This window comes from Canis lupus, chromosome 15 (assembly GCF_003254725.2).
Source record: "Canis lupus dingo isolate Sandy chromosome 15, ASM325472v2, whole genome shotgun sequence".
In the NCBI taxonomy this organism is placed as follows: Eukaryota; Metazoa; Chordata; class Mammalia; order Carnivora; family Canidae; genus Canis; species Canis lupus.
Genome location: NC_064257.1, coordinates 19,735,739 through 19,760,693, shown reverse-complemented (window position 1 = coordinate 19,760,693; position 24,955 = coordinate 19,735,739). Strand labels below are relative to the sequence as shown.

The window sequence follows — 24,955 nt, the reverse complement described above, 5'->3', positions numbered from 1 at the left end:
ATCTAACACCTAAAGAGCTCACAGCATTTTCTGTGGCACTACATAAAGCAAATTATTTAAGTAAATTTTTATGAATCCCAATTACTGATTTAGAAACCTCATAAGCGGTTCCAAGTTCAAAATGAATCTTTAAGCAATAGATGAAATATATTTTAGTATTTTCTGGAGGAGATAAGAGTTGTGTGTGTGTGTGTGTGTGTTTTCTTTAGGAGATAAGATTTGAACCGAGTCCCTATTTCTTAACGTGGCATTCAAAGCCCCACGTGGTCTATCCACCCCTCACCTCCCTTCCCAGTTTCATCCCTCCTGTTCCACCGCTGCCGTGTGCATAGCTGTGTGATCTTCGTCCAAAGGACCTACAGTTCAGGTTGATCTTCGTTAACAAAACTGCAGAAATCTCACCGAGGAAGACCTAGACATGGCCAACATACACATGAGACAATGCTCCGCATCACTGGCCCTCAGGGAAATACAAATCCAAACCACCATGAGATCCCACCTCACCCCAGTGAGAATGGGGAACATTAACAAGGCAGGAAACAGCAAATGTTGGAGAGGATGTGGGGAAGGGGGAACCCTCTGCACTGTTGGTGGGAATGTGACCTGGTGCATCCACTGTGGGAAACTATGTGGAGGTTCCTCAAAGAGTTAAAAATAGATCTGCCCCAGGACCCAGCAGTTGCACTGCTGGGGATTTACCCCAAAGATACAGATGCAGTGAAACGCAGGGACACCTGCACCCCAATGTTTCTAGCAGCAATGTCCACAATAGCCAGACTGTGGAAGGAGCCTCGGTGTCCATCGACAGATGATGGATAGAGAAGCTGTGGTCTCTGTATACACTGGGATATTCCTCAGCCATTAGAAATGACAAATACCCACCATTTGCTTCGACGTGGATGGAGCTGGATGGAGGGTATTATGCTGAGTGAACTAAGTCAATCGGAAAAAGGAAAACATATGGTCTCATTCATTTGGGGAATATAAAAATTAGTGAAAGGGAATAAAGGGGAAAGGAGAGAAAATCAGTGGGAAATATCAGAGAGGGAGACAGACCATGAGAGACTCCTAACTCTGGGAAACGAACAAGGGGTGGTGGAAGGGGAGGTGGGTGGGGGGTGGGGGTGACTGGGTGACGGGCACTGAGGGGGGCACTTGATGGGATGAGCACTGGGTGTTATGCTACATGTTGGCAAATTGAACTCCAATAAAAAAATTTTTTTTAATTAAAAAAACAAAATAGAACTGCATAATCCCGCAGATCTCACGTCGTAAGAGAAGTTAGCACCGTTTTACAATGGGCAGTGTGGAGGCCGGGGTGGCTCCCTCGGTTAGGCGTCTGCCTCGGGCTCAAGTCAAGGCCCTGGGGCCCTGGGATGGAGCCCCGCATCAGGCTCCCCGCCGGGGTGGGGTGGCCCGCTGCTGCCGCCCCCTGCCCCTGCTTCTCGCCCGTCCGCGCTCTCTATCTCAAATAAACAAATAAAATCTTTTGAAAAATAAATTTAAAAAAAATAATGGGCAACGAGATACATGCTGTGAGGAAGAAAAAACCAACACGCTCTCCGACAGGATCTCCAAGGTGTAGCTCTGGGGCCCGTGTCTCGGGAGCAGGCAGCCAGAAGACCGAGAGGCGGCCGCACCTTATGCCTGCAGAGTCACGGGAGCGAAGGCGGGAAGCATCATTCTTGCAAAACATAATGTAAGTAATATTCATGGTAGAGAGAGCGGAGATAGAGAAATGAATAGTTACACTTCTTTTCTTTTGTTAAGATTTTATTTGTTCCTGAGAGACCCAGAGAGAGAAAGAAACAGAGCCCAGGCAGAGGGAGAAGCAGGCCCCCTGCGGGGCCCCGATGGGGGACTCGATCCCGGGCCCCCAGGGTCACGGCCTGGGCCCAAGGCAGTTACACTTCTGATCAAAGCAAACACTGCTAACATCTCAGTGGATCCCCTGGTGAAGGTCTGATTACCCGTGGATTTTCAGCAGGCCCCGAGGGGGGACCCACGCCCCGAGCAGGTGTCAGGAAGGCAAGTGAGGTGACACCCATGGTCGGGGACGGCATGTCCTCGGGGGCTGAGCCGGAAGGCCCCCCTCAGACTGTGGCACAGCAGACCTTGAGGGGCGGCCTGGGCACAGAAGGGTGTCCCTGGACCTGCAGGGCGCGGGGGGCTCTTGGAGGCCCGCTCTGCTGCCCTGGGTGCTGCGCGGCTCCACTCGGGAGATGTTACCTGCAACTATCGGGCACCTAACTACCTGCGAACACCTGTCCTGCCAAAATAACATAGGGCGGTAATACATCATTGCGGCTAGTAGAGCCACGGGGGTTAGGGTCAAAGGTCTGGGTGATCGGGGCTAGACCTAGAAGGAAATTAAGCTCGAAAAGGTTAAATAACTCACCGGTTTCCTCAGGTGGATGGAGGTGGAGGGAAGGCCCCGAGCCTCGTTTGCACCCCGCGTAGGGCATCTAGGCCACCCTTGGGCCCCAGAAAGGTCATGGGTCAAACTTGGTTGTGCCCCAATCCAAGCGTGTTGTTTCGGAGCTAAGGGCCCCCCCCCATCTGGAGGCCTGAGCTCCAGGAATGGGGAGAGGCCTTCTCGGTGCCTAGGCTTCCTCGGGGTCCACCCGGCTCCTACCCCATGGCCGCCCGCGCCCCGGGTCCCCGCAACCGGCTCATCCGCGGTGCCACGTCGTGTCATGGCCTGATCCCAGCCACACGGGGCCTGGAGCTCGCCTGCCCTCTGCAGGGGTCCCCCTTGCTGTGCCTGGAGAAGACGTGCACCCCCGGAGCTCTTGGTCCCTAGCACCATGGGCCGAAGTACTTTCCTGCTCTTCTTGGTTAAAGGCCCTACTTGGTAGCGAAAAGTGTGAGGCTTGATCCAGCCTGGACCCGAGGCCAAGCTCTGCCACTTACTACGTGGCTGGGGGACAGGTTACTCATTTTCCGCGAGGCTCACTTTACTCATCTGAAGAATGGAAAGAAAGATACCGACCTTAAAAAGGCTGTTGTTTGGACCAGAAGAAACGTTTGACATGCAAGGGATTTGCAGCAAAGGGTTATTGTTATTGGGGTTGCTCCTCATGCTGTCGGCTTGAAGAGCCGCCGATGGTGTGTGCACTTTGGCTCTTCCCCATTTAAGATTTCACAGCTGATTTTGGACAGGAGACGAAAATCGCTCCAGGGTAAAATCGCTCCAGGGTAGCCCACTGCCCTGCCACAGAGGACTTGATAGTTTGGCAAGTCCATGAAAACACAGAGGTGAGCTCATACCCAGCCCTTGACAGGCCGGTGGGTTCGGCTCTGCTTCAGCACGTCAAGTCTTCTGTTGAAGTGAACGCAGGCACAAATAAATGAAAAACTTGAGTCTTTTAACACATGGCATTATTTAAGAATTAGGAATGGGAATTGGGTATTCCCATAATCCTTTATGGAATGGGGTAGGCCAATAATGTTTAAAGTAAAATCCAAGTCAGCTTTCCTTATAAACATATAAATACAGAATTTATAGGAGCTTTTTTTTTTAAAGGTATTAACCTTTTGCCTATAGCTCGACACTTTTCTTACGAGGTGAGAGATGCAGAAACATGACAGTTTTTTTTAATTTTCTTTTACAAGGGAAGTTTCATTTTACAAATGACTTTCATTCCCATATGGGACCATTACAGAAAAATCCTGGCAGGCAAATGCCATAAATAATCAAGTGGCTACCAATTACAGCAATTGTGCATTGTTTCCAAAATGCTGTTAATGTTCTTTACATCACTTTCCCCAAAAGCATTATATATATGTATGTAATATATGGATATATACATGTATGTACGTATATACGTATACAAACGTGTATGTACATGAATGGTGTTTTAAGTGGAAATTTTTATGAGATTTTTCTCTGGAGCTTTGGTCAGGGACCAAAATACATATGGATGTCTAGTTTAACTACATCTGAAATAAACTATAGATCCAAATACTAATTTTTAAATCCCAAATTAGACTAATTTACTTAGACTTTTTCTGAACGGAGGAAAGAATCAAAATTCTTCGATAAGCCCTATTACAAATTCTAAAAGTTTTCCTTGAAATTTGGTGGATAAATACACATTTATTTTTATGTAATCTGCAGCAAAACACAAAACAAAACAAAACTCTGTTAAAAATTGGAATATTTAAAAAAAACTGGAATATTTATATTTTACTTTCCTGAAAGTGGCTGGTGTTTCTTATCACAAATGAGATAATAAAAAATTATTTCGTACATCCTCTAGTGTACTCTATTCCTCACAGTGAAATTTTGGGAGAGAAGCAATACGTTTCCTTGTGATTGTGACTTTAAGAATTGATTCTCATCAGAACAACGTCTTAAGAGAGAAGTTAACATTTATGGGAAACTTCAGAAATGTGACCTTAGAAGATTCCATTTTGTACATGCGCACACAATCCTATACTTACTCAATGTTGTCCTGTAACCAAGAGGTCAGAGAGGGTAAAGATTGAAAAACAGTAAGTGATCCAGCGGTTGGGACTCTCTGATGACCATGGGGAGAGGCTCAGAGTCTCCCACAAGGGTGCAAAGCATCAGCTGGGCTTCTCCGGGCTTAACAAGACTGTAGAAACTCCTTGCGAGCTCACTCGTGGTTTTGCTGGGAGAGGGCTCCAATTCTCCGAGCTGTTGGCTGTTCTTCACCCTGTGGCCCCCTCAAGGCCCTTGAGTGTCCTCCTGACATGGCAGCTGGCTTCCCCAGAGCAAGTGGTGAGAGAGGGAGGCAGAGACAGAAATAGAAGGGGGTGAGAGGGATGAGAGAGAAAGAAGTCTACTTAGAATCCTACACTCTGCTCTATTTTCTAGAAGCAAGACACTAACTCCAGCACTTGCTCCAGGGGAGGGGAATGAAATTCCACCCGATGATCAAAGAATTTGTGGACATGGTTTTAAACCACCACAATCAGTTGGAAGTCCTGATTACAAGCAGCAGAGAGTCTATCTCAAAATGGAATAAACAACAATGGGAATTCATTGGCTCCCGAAATGAAAAGATCCTGCCTGCAGACAAACTTCCCAAGTGCTTTGTTGAGAGCTCCAGCTCCACTTCTCCGTCCTCTCTGTGTCGAATCATCCTCAGGGAGGCTTCCTACCAGCAAAAACGACTGTATCAACTGTGAGCCTCATGTAGGCACACAGAACCTTCCAGAACAGGTAAGCATGTTTCTGTGTCCGCATCCCCCAGCATTCAGAGATTCACTCTGAGAGGATAGGTTTAGGTCACACGACCCCCACCCCACCCAAAGCAGGGCCGGAAGGCCTCGACCGGCTCCAGTACTCCATCCCCAAAACCACACAAAGGCCTAGGCTGCTGGGAAAGAGGAAGAGATGCTGGGGGGCCACCTCGATTACCTATTACAAAAGGCGGTGAAGTCTTGCCAGCTTTTTAAGATACAGAGTACACAGCAGTTTTGCAATAGGAAAGCTGTCGAGACGGAGAGATTGAAGAGCAAGAAAATGTAATGGAGAATGCTGAAAAACTGAACCAAAGGTACCTTCGGAGTAGACATTTGTTGCAAGGGGTTGGAGAACCACCACCTCTTCCTCTGACATCGGGGACAAGAGAGAAAAGGCAGCCTGTCTGAGGAGGTAGGCTGAGCTGTAGGCCGTGGTTGGGGGTGCGAAGGAAGATGGGGAGATCACCAACCCAACCCAAGGAAGAGAAGGGAAAGAGGAGCAGCGGGGCGCTCACACTGTTGAGAGAGGGCGGACGAGCATTGTCTTGGAGGATGAAGCCAACCAGACTTGTCATCCTCGTCGAGCTAGGAGACCTCTGCTGCGACAAGAAAGTATAAGCAGAGCTGGAAAAGCTCTGAGAGGAGACAAAAATCAACAATCCTGTAACAGAAGTCATAACACTGAAGGAAATAGTAATTTTTTTTGGAGAGAGAGAGAGAGAGAGAGAGAGAGAGAAGAACGCTGCGCATGCGTGAGGGGGGAAAGGAGGAAGAGCAGAAGGAGAGAGAGAGAGAATCTTGACTCTTGACTCTAGACACAGGGCTGGATCTCAAGCGCTAAGATGACCTGCATGGAAATCAAGAGTTGGATGCTTAACTGATGAACCACCCAGGCGCCCCGGAAATAGTATTCTTTGGAGAAAGAAGGCTAAGAAGTGATGCAAGTTACAACAAAATGGGAATTTCAGATAAGTTTAAAAAAAAAAAAGCAACAATGACAAATATCAAGAATAAGATATTCTAATCTACCTTTCAAGATTTAAGCGTATGTAATTTATGTGATTCTTTTCTCTGCCAGAAAATGCATCGCAGACTATTCGGCTTGAGTATGAGGAATTTTTAATTCCTACCACTGCTGCTAAATCTTGGCTAAGAAACAAGATGGAACAGCTGCTTCTTTTTATTATTATTATTATTATTATTATTAAACATGCAGATTAGCAAAGTCAGAATTTATATTTTCCTTTATTTCACATATACCAAAAAATTCCTCTTCACCATAGCCTCTCTGGCTTCTGGGAAAGAATCCTTGCCTTAAATAAAACAAAGAGGCCCTATGTTTATGTTCACACTCATCTGGCTCAGAGTTTTGTTAAGAAAAAGTAGCATGACATAAAAATAATAAAAATATTTGAAAAATCTGAACTTGAGCACAAGGTCATGAAGAAAGGCAACCTTGGTTCAACTTGCCTTAGGACAGTGACCTCGACAAAGAACTTTTCTTTTGAAATTGTTTAATGGGTTCCAGAGAACGAAGGAGCTTTTACAAGTATAATGTGCATTTCTGAGGGGGGGAAAGAAACATCCCGTTGGACATATTTAACCTTCAATTTTGCTTCTTGTAAGACTGAAGGGGTCAAACAGACTAGGCCTGTATGGAATTCAGAAGGGCTTATTCTTCTCCCACTAGCTCTTCCCCAGGCACACAATTTACTTTCTACCAGAAGGCTCTTAATTATTTTGGCAAACACTTAAATACCGTCTTACTACCAAACCTTTCAGCAGACAATATAAGATGAACGCTCAGCAAAACACAGTTTCTGTTTCTTTCTCGAGGCAGAAAAGGACTTCAAGATAGCCTTGCTTAACATAACTACCATCATTTATTGAGAATTTACCATGAGCCAGGTGCTCTGCTGGGCATTTTACATACATAATCTGATTTAGTCTTCCTAACAATCCTAAGAATCGTGTAGTATCATCATTCCACAGATTAAAAAAAAAAAAAAAAAAGGTGTGAAGAAGTTAAGTATTGGGCCAAGCTCCCAGAGCTACTAGGTTGCAGAGCTGAATGTTGAAACCACATGTGTTTGATTCCAAAGTCCATGCTCTTCCTTTCTGCACCATTCTCCCTAATGATCTGAAATAATTTCTTAATATTTACAAGAAAAGAGTCAACAGCTTCAAGAAATGTTTAAAGGTAAATAAAATACTTTTTTTTTTTTTAAATTTATGATAGTCACACACAGAGAGAGAGAGAGAGGCAGAGACATAGGCAGAGGGAGAAGCAGGCTCCATGCACTGGGAGCCCGACGTGGGATTCGATCCCGGGTCTCCAGGATTGCGCCCTGGGCCAAAGGCAGGCGCTAAACCGCTGCACCACCCAGGGATCCCTAAAATACTTTTTAAAATGTTGATGAGTAAATACAAATACCAATTCATTTAAATTCAGATGTTGGACATTATCTCCAGACGCACTGTAAAGTGCACGGAGACAAGTACATATGTAGGATCAGAGAGCAGAAACACTTTTAGGTTAGAAGTAAGCCCAACTTCAAATGGAAGAATGAGCCTGTGAGGTGTAGGGATGACATAAGCCTATCAGAAAGCAAACAGGTCAGGTCTGGGAGGCATCAAGAGGAAACCAAGGGTAGGAGAGAAGGGGCAATGGTTTGCTGAAAACCAGTGCAGCGGCGAAGTTCAGAGTCTCACTCTGTAGAAACACTCCAGAAACCTATGCAAAAAAAAAAAAAAAAGTACTGTAAGCAACGGAGCGAGAGTGAATATGAAATCAGAGGACCGAATGGTCATGTCAGCCCCAGGCCTCATGTCACTTTTACATTAGCTGAAATCCTGAAAATGTGGATGTAGGAAAGCTCAGAGCAGATGAGCTTTTGCAGTACTTCCAGGTTCCTGCCCCAACATCAGGCGACGTCAGTGTCAGTCAGCACCCTGTGTCTTTGCACAGCATGGGGGGGGGGGGGGGGGACAGACACGGTAGGCTGCTGTCCTAATGGGTTTGCCCTGGGTTGGGCCCAGCTGAGCAGCCGGAGCCGGCTCTGCAAGCCCTCCTGCAGGTGTGTGTGTGGGGGGGGGGGGGGCCAGCGGCCTCAGCAGGTGCCCTCTGCCCTCTCCCCACGAGGGCACTTGGCAAAGCCACATCTTGGTTTTGATCCTTACAAAGGAGGGAAGGGTGATATTGGCGCCTGATGCTGGGGGCACCCCACAATGCGCACAGCAGGCCCCCACAACACAGGACGACCCAGGCCCCCAGAGGCCGAGTGTCCCCGGGGGGAAGGCCCGTGGCTCTGCGCCTGGAGGGGTGGGGCCGGAGACAGCCTCTTCTGAGCTCCCCATCCTGCCATAGACCACTTCTCAGGGATCGTGGCGTCTGGCCCCGGGGTCACCAGGGGGCCTAGAACGGGAAGCGGACGTGGTCTACTTGTGTTTTCACCTAAAACAATAAATCAGGGGCGCCTGGGTGGCTCAGGTCCTGGTCCCAGGATCCAGGATCGAGTCCCACGTCGGGATGCAGGCACGTCCATGCAGGAGCCTGCTTCTCCCTCTGCCTGTGTCTCTGCCTCTCTCAGTCTGTGTCTCTCATGAATAAATAAATAAATCTTAAAAAAAATGAAATAAAACAATAAATAATCCTGCAGCTCAGGGATGAGATCCGGACTCCTGGGTACCCTGGGCTCCGGCTGGGGTTGGGTTTCTCCCCTCCCCCGCCCCCGACTCAGCACTCGTGGGAGTGGGAATAACGTTTCCATTCCTCACGTTTTCGTGACGTCATCTATTTCGTGTCGCTGAGACCCGCTGCTCTTTGGGAGCGGGAAGGTTTGGATCCGCGGAAGCCGGCAAGGGGAGCAGAGGCTCGCGTGCGCCGCAGAGATCCCGTGGGGGGGCGGGGGGCCCGAGCGCCTGGGGGGAGCCTCCGCGCCCCGCCCCGGTCTCTGCGGGTCGAGGAAGCCTCCTCTCCCGCCGCCGGGTCCCAGGGGAGGGGGCGGGGCGGGGCGCGGACGCCAGGCGGCGGGAAACCGCAGGAAGAGGCGGGACTCGGCGCTTTGTCCCCGGGCCCAGGCCGCTGCCCAGCCGAGAGCGGCCCCCGCCGGGCGCCCCTGCCCTCCGAGGGGTCCGGGACCCGCGGGGCGGGGCGGGCTCGCAGGCCACGCCCCGGGTGGGCGGGGCGTCAGGAGGACACGCCCTCGGGTGGGCGGGGCGGCGCGCAGGCCACGCCCCGGGAGTCTATAAAGGCTGCGGCGCTCCCCGCGCGGCCCCGGCCTGCCCGCGCGCTGTGCCCCCGGTCCCGCGAGCGCCGCCGGCCTGCGTGGTCTGCGCCCGACTCGAGTGAGTAGTGGCGGCGGGGGAGCCCCCTCCCGGCCTCTCGCCCCCCGCCCCCGGCCCGGGGTCTCCGCCGCCGCGGGGGCTGCCCGGGACTCGGGGGAGCAGGGCGGGGGCTCCGGGGCCGAGCCGCGAGCCTCCCCTGCGGCCCCGGGACACCCGGCGCGGCTTTGTCCCGGCTCGCTGCGGCTCAGGTGCAAACCCCGAGCGCGGGCGCGCGGCCCCCAGACGCCGCAACAGGTCCCGAGCCGCGCCGCCCGCGTCCGCCGGCTCCACGTCGGCAGCCCCTGGGGGAGGGGTGTCCCCGCGGGGGCGCGCCGCCTGCCCCCCCGACCCACCCCCCGGGCCCCGATCCCCCTGCCCCGGGCCCCCCGGCTCCTGGCCCATCCCCCGGCTCTTCCCCCTGACCCCTGCCCCGGTCCCTACCCCTGGCCCTCCCCCTGCCCCGGGCTGTCCCCAGGCCCTCCCCCTGCCCCGGGCTGTCCCCAGGCCCTTCCCCTGCCCCGAGCTGTCCCCAGGCCCTTCCCCTGCCCCGGCCGGTCCCCCGACCCCCCTGCCCCCCCACCCAGACCCCTTGCCCCCAGCCCTGCCTCCGGCCCTTCCCCCCAACCCCCTGCCCCACCCCGACGTTTCTGTAAGGGCATTTGTTTCAATAGTTACCCAAAACGTTTAACCTGCTTTATTTGCAGTCTGCAGACTAAGCACATTTTCACTTTTTTTGTGCTTTCAGTAGAGACAATCTTGTAGTTTGGGGTAGTAATTTTTTTAACTCAGGCAGTAAAAGGGGTCTCCTTAGTCCTTTTCTAATTAACCTGTTTGAAAGGTCTATTTAGGAAATGCCAAGAATTCAAATAGGACAACCACACATTTGGCTATAATTTGACTCAGATTTCTCAGGACCGAGATGGCCGATGGGTTTACAAAGCAATCACAGAATTTCAAAACTGCATTCCAGACCATCACTGATCTTACGCAGTGCGCCCCGGTCCACCCTCATTGCCCTCGGCCGTTGTTCTCTCCCGCCGACCGCTGCTGGTACTTGATCAATATTTCTGTGTTCTTTCTACTCTGGATTCTAGTTTTCTTTGCTCTTTTAGGGGGAGGTTACAAGAGGCAGGGTCTGCATCTCATCAGTCTTTGAGACTCACTATACTTGCCCGGGTGCCTTGAACACAGCTGGACAAGAGCCAGTATTGGTTAATTGAATGAAGAAAGGAAGGAGTAAGATTGCAATTGTAGGGGATAGATATTTAATTGAACTCAGGCAGGAGATAACATTAGCAGATTTCATCTAAGGTTTCGATCATAAATTTTTAATGGATTCCTCCAAAATGTATTCAAATATTGATTGATAGAAATACTGATATGCTAAATACTGTGATGAAGGCAATACTCACTGGAGGTCTGATGAACTTGCCAAATAACTTGGATTTGGGGAAAATTGTATTATACACTAAAATAGCAAGAATGTCAGCATAGAATAGACGAGATGGCAATAAATGAGGAGCTTTAGAAGCCTAGCTCTAGCCTCAATATTGTCACCAACTGACCATGGAGATGGGAGCCTCTAATTTTTCTTTCCTGCCAAGAATGAGGTAAATCAAATCAAATGGGCCTCCCCTCGAGGAGAGGAGTCTTGGGCTGGTGAAAAGGGTAGGACTGCCCAGTCCCCAAGTCTTGTGCCAGCTCCAGCACCCACTGGTTTGATGACCTTGGGCAAGTTACTTTTACTCTCTAGCCTCGGCTACTTCATCTTATAAAATGGATGTAATGGCATGTACAGAGGGGTTGTCAGAGGCTTGTTGATCTTGATCTGTGAACAGAGCCCCGCTCAGCCAGGGAGAGATTTCTTGTCATTAAACGCTATTATGAACTTTGCTGCACGGATGGGGAGATGGCCACCAGCGAGAGCCAGCTGAGCAGTAGCTACTGGGCCTTGCCTGGGGGAGGTTTCTTCTTTTGCAGATATTCACAGGTTTCCTCAAGGCACCGACCTGATCATTTCCTGGGCTGGTATTTGCATGGCATCCCTGGGGCTCTATGGGTGGGGGAGTCTCTAGCCTCCCGTGGGGCCCTGATAACCCAGAATGGTGATACTCAACTGTTTTTGTCTGGTGGATGCTTCTGGCAGTCCGGTGAAACCTCTGAGCCTTTTTTTAAAAAAAGAAATTTTATTTAAGATTTTATTTATTCATGAGAGACAGAGAGGCAGAGACACAAGCAGAGGGAGAAGCAGGCTCCCTGCGGGGAGCCCGACGCGGGACTCGATCCCAGGACCCCGGGTTCACGCCCTGAGCCGGAGGCAGATGCTCAACCACTGAGCCACCCAGGTGCCCTCAAAAGGTTTTTAAGTGCGTAAAATAAAGTACATGGTACCAAGTTCACCAGTCCCCAGTATTTCAAGGAATCTGTGGTCCCCGTTCAAGCACCCGACTGGGAGTTTTCTCAGACTAGGTGGCGGAGGAGCCTGGCACAAGTTCTGATTGTTAAGAATTTTAAGTTTTGGTGTCAGTCAAGGGGACGAACCAATAGAACTATGCTGTGAATCACTCGCAGAGGATATCAGGTTCCTTGCTGTTCTGTTTACTATCTGGTTGTGCCAATTAGTACTACTAATTGTTCTTCACTAATAAAAAAGGACAAATGCCATGTACTCCATTAGGGTCAAATAGCTTCCTGGTTCACTATAGGAAAGAGGGTTCATAGTGGCGTCACAGTACTTCAGAAAGAGAGAAGTCCAGAGAGAATCGAATCCTCACGTAGTACAAGAAATGCCCAATTTAAAAAGCACCTGTGGGGACACCTGGGTGGCTCAGTGGTTGAGTGTCTGGCTTTGGCCCAGGGCGTGATCCTGGAATCCCGGGATCCAGTCCTATATCGGGCTCCCTGAGTGGGGCCTGCTTCTCCCTCTGCCTGTGTCTCTGCTTCCTTCTTTCTCTCTCTGTGTCTCTCATGAATAAATAAAATAAACTCTTTAAAAAAAAATAAAAAGCACCTGTGCCAGAGCCACGGAAGTCAGTACTATCTCGGTGTTGCCAACAGTGGTTTACTTTTAGCAAAAATCAGTGAAACAAACCCTATAGCTGATTTGAATTTTATTGGTGTCAATTTTTTAAGTTGAACTGGTAATTTTGTTTTGGTTTCAGTTACGAGCCATTTGAGGTCTCTATACCAGAGCTTTTCCACCCATAAAACGGGTATAATGATCATGTCTACCTTGCTCAGTAGGAGAGTTAAATAAGGCGGTATGAGTAAACTACTTAATACAGGTGACACATATAGTAGGTTGTATGTAAGTATTTGTAATCATTATTACCTACCACATGGCAAGCACTTTTCTAAATGCTTTCCATATATCGTTTAAGCTCAGAACTAGTAAAAAATCACACAAACAGTAAACTGTTTGAATAATCAAGTATCTCGCAGTGGCAGGTGCTGGGGGCCGGGGTGACCAAACTGACAGCCCAGTTGCATTGTGCTTGCGATATGTGGTGTGGCAGGTGGCATCCAGGTCAAGGAATTTGCTGGAGCCCCTGCTGCAGAGTAAGTGGAGGCAGGCTGTACAGTTAGTCGTTGATGGGAGGCTCGGGAGCACAGAACTGACGAGAAGACAGGTCCTCTGCAGTGAGAACAGGCTGAGGCGGTGGAGGGGAACGTCGGGAGCTTTTTGGGGAAAGCAGCAGGTTGGGGGTGAGGGGGTGGGAGGGGATGCGGGCGGGCCTTCCTGCCCACTGGTCGTGGGGCAACTTGGGGCAAGAGTCTCGGGCGGCAACATGGTCTCAACCCTTCATCACATAGGGTGTCTGGGGCCACGAGGCCGGGGACCCCAGCAGGCGGCCTCCCGCGCAGCCTCGGCACCGTCCACATGCCCCACCTGCATACCGGGGGTCTTAGGCACCTGCTTCCCCGCTGAACCCCCAGACCGCAGGCCTCTGCATGCAGCATCTGGGGGGCTTCAGATGGTATTTATTCATGAGAGATGCCAAGAGAGGGGACTGATCCCGGGACCTCAGAGCACAGCCCCCCGCTGAGCCCTGGGCGCCCCTGTCTCCGGAGCCTCGACATGACCCAGACCCTTGGGCCACTGCCCCCAGAGCCCAGCATCGCCCATCGCCCGGGGAAGCGGAGGGTGCACCCAGGACGGGTCCCTTCCTGCCCCCTCTGCGTCCCAGGTCGCTGTCCCCGTATCCACGTGCATCGCTCTGCGGCCAGAGCAGAAGTCCCCGACGCGGGCCCATCCCCAGCCTGGCTCAGTAGACACTGGCTTAGCACACGCGCGTGGAACCTCCGCGCAGGAGAGCGTGGCGCGGGGGGCGGGAGCTGCCCCTCTACTTGTGAACAGGAGGGAAGTTCGGGGAAGCAGAGAGCCAGTTGCCCTGATGGGAGGGACGTGGGGTGCCTTCCTGTGGAGCCTGTCCCTGTACGTGGGGTGCCTCCTGCAAGCATTTTTTCCATCTCACCCGCTTGATAACTGTAAGGAAGGCACGTTATCCTCACCTCGCAGACGAAGGAAATGACGCTGTGTCGACTCCCAAATCCATGCTCTGGCTGCGGCCTGAGGCTGCGCGGCCTTGCAGATTTGGCTCTGGCAGAAGGGGCCGCCGGGACCGGGGCTGAGCCCTGAAGTCCCTCCTGGTCGGCGTATCTTCTAGAGAAGGGAGGCGGGCTAACCAGATGGCCTGGGGAGCAGACTGAAACATTTTTAGAATGGGCTCAGAGGAAAGCTTCATCTCCGACCAAACTACAACTCTCTGATCCTGCAAAAAAATCACTGTAATTCAGGACCAGGCTACTCATTTACATGATCTTTAGTGACCCCGCCGGATGGGCCTCAGGATGAAGCCAGTTTATGATGGATGTCCTTTTCAGGAGACGGGATTCTAGCCTGATTCTAGTGTCATAACCAAACCCTGTATGTAGTAAGAAAACATCAAAGCTTCTGGAAGTATTTAGGATCTGGGTTCATAGACCCGATTCACTCCAAGCCTCTGGTATCGGAGCAAATAATTTAAACTCTTAAGTGGTGACGTGTAGACTCTGAATTCACAGATTTAAGACACATAGAATCTAAAATAAGATGGTAAATGCAGAACAGGTGGCATGGGAATGACCCGTGTGGTCATTCTGCGGCTCCCGTTGCTTATCTAGGGAATGAGGTAACTTTAGCACAAGGTGACTCAGATGTGGATGACAGTCATTTTCTCCTAGGGGTGAGTCTCATGAAATTTGGGGTGGTGACTTTGCCTGGGGAGAAGCAGCAAAAAGAAATTACATCAGGGGGTTCAGATGTAAAGCAAGCTTTTTAATCTAACGTGGTGGAAGAAGCTTGGCGTTAGAATTCCCTCAGACCTTGAAAAACTCCCAACAGACTGAGAAACCGAGAAGAAGCCTGTGTTTGGCCTCTTGTGCGAAACATGTGTCAGGTGGGATTCCAGGCCTCCTGTCACCGTTCCGCAAGCGAATGCACAGGCCTGGGGCACACGTGGCCCGGGTCGCTCAGTGCAAATCCACTGCTGGGACGCGGGGCGGCCGTCGTGCAGAGGTGCGGCCCCAGGCTCGTAGGAGCCACGAAGCTTCACAGTCGTTGTCTCTGCACAGCAGGGTCAGGAGTGACACATGGAAGATCATCCAAAGTCAGGAGACGTCCGTCAGGGTCACCCTAAGAGTGTAAATTTGAACTTCATTTCTGAGTCGCCGCAAAGGGAACCCTCAGGACGGTTGCAATGTGTTTTGTCGGCCCCCTGGGAAGATCCACGCGCGACCAGTCAGCTGAGTCTTTTCTCCAGCCTGTTTGTCACTGGGAGCCGTGCTCTTCTGCAGCGGGTTTGCCGGCTGGAAGACTGAGGGCAGGAGGGACAGTGACGGGGCCAGGACATTCGCTTACCTCCCTTTACCTTCACAGCATCTGCTGGGTAGCGAGCTACCCGTCCCTATTTTACGGATGAGAAAACGAAGGCCAAGGTCGCACAACCATTTTCACAGTGCTGCTAAGCCACATCCATCCAAGCCAGCCTTCCTCCCTCCCTTCTTCCCCTCCTTTCTTTCCGTTCGAAAATATTCCAGACATACTGCAGGGAACACCCAGCCCCCCGGTATCCAACATAAGGAACCACGCACACGCCCGGCCGAAGCTTTGCGAGGAGGCTCTTCTGTTACACCATCGGCTTGGACCATGGGGAGGGTTATTTAGAAATCCTCAGGAAAGCCCTGAACCCCGGTGGAGCTTTTAGAGAGTTAAGGACTTGGGAATTTTACTTAGAATCCAAATTTTTTACTTAGAATTAAAAAATGTGACAAGGAGAAGTAGACCAGTGCTGCCTCCGTCTTGACAAGCATAAGACCGAATTGGGAATTGTACGGACGATTGCAAAAGGGAGAATTCCTTAAAACCACAGAAGTCACTTTGACATGTGCCAAGGACTCTGGTAGGTGGAAGAGATGTGGTCCCCGCCCTCGAGGGGAAGAAGCTTTTAACAGAGTAGGCTGAATGGTGAGGCCCTTTGATGGGTATTTCCTGAAAAGTGACTCACTTGGCTGGGGTGGCATGTGCGGTACAAATCGGACCTGACTTACAAGAAGTCAACTCAAGTAACCGTGAATTACATAAAGGAGAGATCTTGCCTGTTTAAAAGTCCAGACTGCTCTTTAGTGGAGAATAACATAAAGTGATGAGTTTTCGAAAACTATATTTTCAAATGCTATTCGGAGATAACCCAAGAGGGCATTAGCCTTGATGGAGATCTGGTTCCTTATTGGGGATGGCACCGAGGTAAACAGGTGTGAACACAGAAAATACACATTGACGTCGAATAGTACACTTCCTGAGAAACGCCTTGACAATAACCAGGTATTTTAAAAGCCAGCTGGGCTGTTGATCCGTGGGATCCAGTTTTAAATAATCGCAAGGCCATTACCTACAGGCCTGAATTTGGTTTTAGGTTTCCCCTGGAATCACTAGGTCCTTCCGGCAGATGTCTGTGGCATCTCCGAGCATTCCAGAACTCTGGTAACTCTGGAGCCGTGGGGTAAAGCCCATATCCCTAATCGCAGTGCAGGCTCAAGCCAGCGCAGACCGCCGGAGCCAGGCTTTGTGGCCGAGGGCGCACAGTGAGGCTCAGATTTCCCTGAGGACGCTAACAGTGGCGACCTGTGTCCAGGGAAGGGGGTCAGAGGTGTATGCCGCTCCTAGGGGAGAGCCTGCAGGCCTGGTCCGGCGCTGTCCATCCTCCCGGGAGGCCTTCGTGGGAGGCTGTGACGTTTGCAGATGCTTGGAATTACCTGGGCCCCATCGGAAGACAGAAGGAGGCTCAGAAGGCAACTCAGTGGCTCCCGTAGTGCCCGGGGTGGGGCGAGACACAGCTGCAAGGTGTCTGAACCTCGTCTGTCCCTTTTCTTCTGTGCTGGCTTCGGTCTTAGGCTCTTCTTAGGATGGTCAGACAGCGGCCAGCGGATCCGCCCCTGCGGCCACACCATCCTAAGCCAAAGCCCGGTCTTTAACTTCACTGACCTGCCTCGGGGTCGTGTGCCCATTCTCCCATAGATCACTGGGGTGAGGGCACCGGGGAGAGGGCAAAGGAAGCAGTGGCCTCATTGCCATGACCGAGTGCCCGGCCCTGGAGTTGAGGGTGGGGTCCATGCCATCTGCACCAGTGTTTCTCAAACTTTCTGGTAAAGGACCGTTTTTTTTTTTTCCTGGTTTTAATTTCCAATTACAGGTTGATTCTCTGATTCTATGCTGTTCAACAGGATGGGTCCCCTGATCATGCTCTTGATTGTTGGGATGTAAAATTATTAAGGTTTTATGGGACGCCTGGGGGCTCAGTGCTTGAGCCTCTGCCTTTGGCTCAGGGCATGACCCCGGGGTCCCGGGATCGGGTCCGTGTCGGGCTCCCTGCGTGGGGCTTGCGCCTCCCTCGGCCTGTGTCTCTGCCTCTCTCAGGAGTGAAATAATCAAATCTTTAAAAGATGATAAAGTCTGTAAATTCTCAGCTGAATTTCATCAGAAACTGGGGAGGCCTGGTGGACCGTCCTAGGAGACCACATGTTAGTAAATACTTTTCTAAAGCCCGTGGGCCTAGAAAGGGACGTCGCTTCCCTGGAGGAATCTGGGGGGACGTGGGACCAGAAGGGGGAGGGGGTTCCGGGCACCGGCTTTCCCGGAGGCCCCGCCGCGGCCTTCAGGGCTCCTGGGGCCCCGGTCCCGGGTCCTTGGGTGTCCGGACGGGCGGGGGTGGGGGTGGGGGTGGGGGGGGATGGGCTGGATGGGAGAATGATGGGCGGGCGGGGCGGGGGGGCTACTGGAGGGGGATGCGCTGCGGGCTCGGCCCCTTCCGCGCGGCGCCCCGGGCAGTGGGCAGGGGGAGCCCTTCTTCCTGACGAGCCCTTCTCCTGCAGGATGCCCGTGTGGGGAGGTGGAAACCGGTGCGCGGCCTGCGGGGGGACCGTGTACCACGCGGAGGAGGTGCAGTGTGACGGCAGGAGCTTCCACCGCTGCTGCTTCCTGTGCAGTGAGTCCGCGGCCCCCCCCCCCCGCCCCCGCACCGCGTGACCGCCCCGTGCACCCGGCCTCCCGGTGCACCCGGCCTCCCCCTCCTCCCCCTACCCCCCCCCCCCCGCCTCCCCGTGCACCCGGACCCCCTCCTCCCCCCCCCCCCGTGCAGCCGGATCCCCCTCCCCTTCCCCCCCCCCCGCCTCCCCGTGCACCCGGCCCCCCCTCGTCCCCCCTCCACCCCCCCGCCCCCCCCCAGCCTCCCCGTTCACCCGGCCCCCGCCTCCCCTCGGCCTCGGGTCACGGGGGGGGGGGGGGTGGGGCGGGGGGGGCAGCGTCTGGCCTCAGCGTCCCCAGGAGAAGGGCCGCGCGGCGCCCCTGAAGGCCTGACTTCCCTGACCTCTTCCCCGCAGTGGTTTGCAGGAAAAACCTGGACAGCACGACGGTGGCGATTCACGACGAGGAGATCTACTGCCGGTCCTGCTACGGGAAGAAGTACGGGCCCAAGGGCTACGGCTACGGGCAGGGCGCGGGCACGCTGAGCACCGACCGCGGAGAGAGGCTGGGCATCAAGCCCGAGAGGTGGGCGCCTGCCCCGGGGGACGGGGGGGGGGGGGGGGGGCACCGCCCAGGGCCGGCCCCAGTCAGCCCAATTGTGCCAGTTTCCTAGTATCAACAAGAGACTCTTCTGTAAGCTTGAAAAGGACAGGCTGGGACCTAAAAAAAATCCTTGATTATTCCAGTGACCGCAGTTCCCAGTGTATCAAGGAGCCTGTTCTCAGAAGCACGTGGCTTACATTTACCCCAGACCAGGGGCAGGCATCAAATGAGACAGAAAGGCAGGGTCTGAGTCATGGGACGCCCGGTCACCTGCAGGGAACAAGTCAGTGAAAAGTCCTGGCCACTCGCCACTCCTTCCACCTCAGGCTACTTCACCAAGCAAGGACTTTAACCTAAAAACTCTTACTTAAAAATTGGAATTATTTCCTGCTTTTGAGAGACTAGTATTAATTTTTTTTTAAAGATTTTATTTATTTATTCATGAGAAACACAGAGAAAGAGAGAGAGGCAGAGACCCAGGCAGAGGGAGAAGCAGGCTCCATGCAGGGAGCCCGACATGGGACTCGATCCAGGGTCTCCAGGATCAGGCCCTGGGCTGAAGGCAGCACTAAACCACTGAGGCACCCCGGCTGCCCAGTGTTAAATTTTAAAAGGTTCCAGTACCTAAACAGCACGATGCTGACTCTGCTAACCTTCACTTTGTATTTCATGTTCAGGCTACATAATTTCTTCATTTGCAATTCCCTCTTAATTCCTGTTTTTGGCCCAATGACTCACTCTTTTGAACTTCACGTTTTTCACAAACATTTTATATTAAAGAAGCCAAAACTGGTGTAATATTCCAACAAGACGACCTTTTGTTGGACAAGACCATTAATCACGCTCTGTGAGCTGGCCGCCGTGCAATGTCAACACGTTACCTCGTATAATCCTCGCAACCTGACAGCGTAGGCTTTCCCGTCTTAACAAATTCAAACAATGAAAATTAAGTGATTTGTCTACAGTCACGTTGCTGCTTAACTGTAGAGGCTGGAAAGGAACCTGGTGTAACCGTCTCAAACATCATGGGTTTGCCTGAAATAATCCTTAGCACCTGTTGCCTGCGGAACAGTTATGTTCATTACACGTAATCCGTACAGCACCTCTGTAGATACTGTCATCTGTATTCTACAGACAGGACACTGAGGCTCAGGTCACAGGGAAGTGACACAGCCAGGATCGGAGCGCCCACACCTGTGCTCTTTCCCCTGCATGAGGGCCCACCTGTCCGTTCTTCGGGTCTTTTCCACACTCAGACTTCCCGAGCCCCCGTGCCCCGTCGTGCACCTGTACGGGGCTGACTCCACGCTGCGTGCCATCGCCTGTGGGAGCCCGGCTTACCGTGGTCTTTATTTAAAGTCCATTGTTCTTGTTCTGCTCTCCGTGCCAGCTTGTTCAGATCCATTCTTGTATTCCAAGATTTTATTTCAAGTCTTTCAGAACACATCTACCTAGACACCTTACCCCCAGTGAAACCAAATTCATCCGTAACCCCAAAAGTTAATGGTCTTAAAGTCGCAGACCAGTGGGCCCTCTGCCCGCTTCTCCACCTTCTCCAGTAACTGGCAAGCCCCCTGCGCTGGCCCGGCCACCTGCGCCCTTGCCGCCTCCCCGGCTTGGCCTGGCCACATACGAGGACCAGATGTGGAGGATTCCTTTTCCAGAAGCCACTCCTCGTGACTAGAGTCTGGGAGCGCCTTGGCCTGGAGCACCCTTAGGGCCGTGGTGCCGATGGCACATGGGGACCGTAGATCATCATGGGATCCCCTGGGGAGGCAGCGGCCTTGAGTGGGCAGGAACGTTCCGAGGCGGGACTGCCCTTTTCAGCTCAGACTCCCCGCCATCCGGATTCCCTGGCTCGCCAGCCAGTTACGTCCCATCAGAGCCGTGGGGTTAGTCATCCGCAGCCTCCCGGGTCATTCGCTCGGAGGCGGGAGATGATCTCCACTAAGTTCTTAATAGCAAGATGTGTTGGAAATTTTTCTTGGGAGACTCCTAATCCAAATGATGAGTATCCCGGTGAACACCTTCTAAAGATCACTCTTGAAGGGAAGTAGGGATGCCCGGGGGGCTCAGCGGTTGGGCGTCTGCCTTCAGCCCAGGGTGTAACCCCGGAGTCCCAGGATCGAGTCCCCCATCGGGCTCCCTGCAGGGAGCCTGCTTCTCCCTCTGCCTGGGTCTCTGCCTCTCTATCTCACGAATAAGTAATAAAATCTTTAAAAAAAAAAGGGGGGGGAAGTATATACAATAGGTTGTAGAATTTTTTTTTTTAATGCATACATTAGGGGCGACTGGGAACCCTGATACGCGGGCCTGTACCGCGCTGGTATCTGCTGCGCAGAGTGAGGCTTCCAGTGAGCCGGCGAACACGGTTCCATAAACGCCACACACGGAAGCCTCACGCGGGGTGCGTGACCCAGCGAAGGTGAACGGATAAAGGCACACACAGGTGGAGCGTTGGAATACGTTGTTTTATGAAAAGGCAGCATTTATAAATGAACATTTTATTTTAAAAATGTATGTGACTTAAACTATAATCAGGAAAAAAAAAACCTGTTTTTCCAACGGGAGAAACGGGACACCTGTGCCACGTGCCGCTGTCCTCTGACCTTCCGGTGTCCGAGCCCTCACGCTGCGGAGTAGACACCCCTGTGTAGTGAAGGGGGAGCTCACGAAAGAAAGCGGGGGAAAACCGGGTTTCCGGGGACTTGGAGAGAAGGGACCCGAAGAGCACGGAGCAGAGAGGGACCTCGGTGCAAGCTTTCCTCCGAGGGAGCGCTGGAGTCGCACCTCCCACCTCGGGGACCCCCACCGTGGTCCCTGCCCATCACTGACCTACACAGGACTTAGGAGCCTCGGTAGCAGCGACTGCCGGGTGGGGCGGGACACCCGGCGCCAGGTCACCGCTGCTAAGCCCTGCTGTGCCCCCCCCCCAGTGCACCACCTCACAGGCCCACGACGAACCCCAACACTTCTAAGTTTGCTCAGAAATTCGGAGGCGCTGAGAAGTGCTCCCGCTGCGGGGACGCCGTGTATGCAGCCGAGAAGATCATCGGAGCCGGGAAGGTAGGGTGCTGGGGTGTCCTCCCCCCCCCCCCCCCAGCTCCCTTCCAGGACTAAACAAGCCCCTCGGATTCGGGTCTTAGATTTCCCACCCGAGTCGTTGACATCTTGAAGCAGTGCCCTCACTCGGCAAACCTCCTCTCTGCTTGAAAGAAACCTGTTTTCAGACAGGGCGCCCCGAAACCCGGACCTGCCGGGTGGTGCCAAGTGTCAGGAAGCCCAGGTGCTCTCTCCCTACGGCCCCCACCTCGGAGCGGGGAGCAGCCCTTGCCAGGGGCGCCTCGGGCCGGGCCCATGCAGCCGGCACCTGGCCCTCCTGCCCGCTAGCAAGCGTGCAGGTGCTGGGGCAGGTGCGAGGCGGGGGGGGGGGGGGGGGGGGGGGGGGCGGGGGGGGAGAGGCTCGCTGCTCCTGGGCCGGGTGGGCCGCGCCGCAGGAGCCCGGGCCCTCAGACTGCCTTAATGGTCTCTTCCAGCCCTGGCACAAAAACTGTTTCCGGTGTGCCAAGTGTGGGAAGAGTCTCGAATCAACAACTTTGACTGAGAAAGAAGGTGAAATCTATTGTAAAGGTAAAAATAATTTATGTGTTTACGCCCATCTGAGTATCCCACACTGGTCATGGGTCAAGGAAATGTCACCAGCATTTAAAGACAAAAAAGATCCCAGCTCTGGCAGTGGGGAAAGGTGAGACTGCCACTATTTGAAAATAGAGGATCTTGAGGTGCTTGCAGGTAGCAGAGACCCACAGAACAGTTTGAGAGGATGCAATAAAGCCATGTTCTGGTCCAACTCCCCAGAAGATCAGACAAAAAACCCCTCAGTATAGAGTCTTTTTTCACGTGTTTCCAGCAGAGCATATGAAGCTATGAAGGTAACAGACAAATCTGTAACTTGCCTGGCCCGATTTTTTTATGCTTGTAACTCAAGTAGGACCATGAGCAGAATACTGAGGAATCAAAATGTTTGGACTTAACTTTGCGGCTCTGAGATCTTTAATACATCACTTCGTTCTAGATCTTAAATAAGTTAAACTCTTTGGGTCGTGGCAAACTTTTTTTTTTTTAGACTTACAAGGGTTTGTGTCGTTTTGTGGGTCTTAAGCAATGCTAGCAAAACTTAATGGTCTCCCACTGTCTCTCCCCTTTCTTTTGTAGGATGCTATGCAAAGAACTTTGGGCCCAAGGGATTTGGCTACGGCCAAGGAGCAGGAGCCCTTGTTCACGCCCAGTGAAGGTGTAAACCCAGAACCGAGATCACACACGGAGAATCGCTACATCACCTAGGCACAGATGACCCAACACTTAACTACTGTGAAATCGTGCCAGCACTTGAGTACCGTCTGTTGTCCCCTACGCGGACAGGCTGGCTGACTGGCAGGAGGAGAGCACTGTATCCGTTTGCTTTATTCGTCAGCATTCCCAAGAATTGTTTCTTTTACATGTTAAATAAAACTTCAGCTTGATTTGGTGAGTGTCTCTCAGTCAGCCTTTTGGAGAAGGAGCTGGGATTTCAGGTTGTAGAAAGTCACTTGGATCCCTACCTGCACTTTAGTGGTTCAGGAGGGTCCACCTCATTACACAGGTGACTTACTAGGCTAATGTCTACACTCCAGCTGGTGGAAGAGATTATTTAACCTGACAAGTAAGCCTCCAGAGTGAGGGTTGCCAGGCAACGGGTTCTAGCCCTTCAGAGTCAGCATTCAGGGCCTCTCCTGGCTGCCTGCCCTTCCTCCCTCCCCACTCCATCTGGTGGTTACACCTCTAAAGCGTGGCTCCGAGACCACCTGTATTAGAAGCACCTAGAGGTATTTAAAGGCGGCCTCCTAGACCCTACAGAAGCAGACTCTCTAGAAGCAGGGCCACAGAGGCCCCTCTAACAAGCTCCCCAGAAAGGGACAGTGACCCACAGGTTGGTGGGCATGCTGTCCAAACACTGAAACAATTTTTTGATTCACCTAAATCTACAGATTATTACCAACAGCCACCTACGGACAACTTTAGAATCTGAGGCAGGGTAGGACTTATTTTTTTTTTTAGACTCCACTCTGATCTGAGAGATGGTCACTTACTAGATCCTGGTAACTAAAGTGCTTCACTCTAACATCTCAATCCTGCATATGCTGCAGAGAATGTTGTGTTGTCCTGGCACAGGAACATTAGGGACGCCTGGGTGGCTCAGCGGTTGAGCACCTGCCCCTGGCTCAGGGCGTGATCCTCGGCCTCAGGATCGAGTCCCACGTCAGGCTCCCTGCCTGGAGCCTGCTTCTCCCTCTGCTTAACGTCTCTGCCTTCCTCTCTCTCTTTCAGGAATAAATAAAATCTTAAAAAAAAAAAAAAAAAAAAGGAACTTTAGGCTGTACAGAGAATACTTTCATTATGTCTCCCGAGACTGAGTTATCAAAGACTAATCCAACCTTTTTTTTTTTTCAGGGGTAGGGTGTGAAATGGGTCTCTCAATGTGTATTGGTAAAACTGAACTGACATGATCAATAGCATATTTTAATCCAAAGCCTATCTTAACATCTGCTATTACTTATTATGGCAAGTTACAGGGGCTGTGCTGGGCAGGCCATCAAAAACATAGCAGGGACTCCGTGGGAAGATGTCCATCGTGAGGAAGTACTAGGGAAAAGAATTCATGCATCACGGCCCTGAGCACCTCATCGATGTCTTAGAAGCCAAGTTCCACTGTGGCAGAGGAGAAGGCCTTTGTGTTAGCCTGGGGGCGGTTAACCAGCAATAAATGGAGTTAGGCCGCATGAAAGAAGGCTTACGGAGTAGCTTCTAATTCCCTATGTGGTAGTTTTAAAACCTGCCCACGGATTCTTGGACATTCCCATCAAAACCTGGAGACTGATTCTCCCCTCCCTCTGAATAAAGGCCAACCCTAGTGACTAGTTTTTAACCAGCACAATACGATGGACGAGACAAGATCAGTAAAGACAGTATGGCTTTTGCCTGTGTCTTTCGCTTCAGATGCTAACTCTTGGAACTCAGCCACCATGTTCTGAGGAAGCCCAACACACGAAGGGGCTACGGGGAGATGCTACAGCCGTAGCCTTGGCTGAGATTTCGCCCATCAGCCAGTATCAGCCGGCATGAGTGAGCAAGCCTTCAGATTATTCTGGTCTTGTTTTTTGAACCACCCCAGCTGACACCAAGTGGAACAGAATAAGCTATTCCTGTCAAGTCCTGACCAAACTAGAGACTTATGAACAAAAATACCATTTTTAGGCCACTAAATCTTTGAGT

General features: G+C 52.0%; 2 protein-coding genes across 5 annotated transcripts in view; one reads left to right on the top strand and one right to left on the bottom strand.

The window, feature by feature from the left end:
- The window catches only part of ZDHHC17 (zinc finger DHHC-type palmitoyltransferase 17), a 189,910-nt gene that overhangs the window by 72,305 nt on the left and 92,650 nt on the right, over positions 1-24,955 (bottom strand). Inside the window, exons 17-18 of one of the 4 annotated variants that reach the window (XR_004804989.2) lie at positions 14,053-14,234; positions 3,576-7,948 (exon numbers count right to left, since the gene is read on the bottom strand). The exons of 2 other annotated variants lie outside the window; for them this stretch is intronic. Coding sequence is in view for 1 of the 2 variants with exons in the window: in XM_025439405.3 (XP_025295190.1) it covers positions 7,915-7,948 (34 nt within the window). In the remaining variant the exon portion in view is untranslated. Of the gene's footprint in view, positions 1-3,575; positions 7,949-14,052; positions 14,235-24,955 lie in introns of those variants that run through there. One more of the 4 variants, XM_025439405.3, reaches the window with a different exon arrangement.
- CSRP2 (cysteine and glycine rich protein 2) lies at positions 9,431-23,166 on the top strand. Its single transcript, XM_025439408.3, has 6 exons — positions 9,431-9,561; positions 17,950-18,062; positions 18,457-18,625; positions 21,580-21,709; positions 22,180-22,273; positions 22,859-23,166. The coding sequence occupies exons 2-6, from the start codon at positions 17,951-17,953 to the stop codon at positions 22,933-22,935; spliced, it is 582 nt and encodes a 193-aa protein (XP_025295193.1). The 5' UTR covers positions 9,431-9,561; position 17,950; the 3' UTR covers positions 22,936-23,166.

What these genes read in the sequence shown, in the direction of transcription:
- CSRP2 (XM_025439408.3), top strand. Translation starts at nt 17,951, where the DNA reads ATGCCCGTGTGGGGAGGTGGAAACCGGTGCGCGGCCTGCGGGGGGACC. An exon ending in CCGCTGCTGCTTCCTGTGCA is followed by an intron (nt 18,063 to 18,456) that starts GTGAGTCCGCGG and finishes TCTTCCCCGCAG; the next exon opens with TGGTTTGCAGGAAAAACCTG. An exon ending in AGATCATCGGAGCCGGGAAG is followed by an intron (nt 21,710 to 22,179) that starts GTAGGGTGCTGG and finishes GGTCTCTTCCAG; the next exon opens with CCCTGGCACAAAAACTGTTT.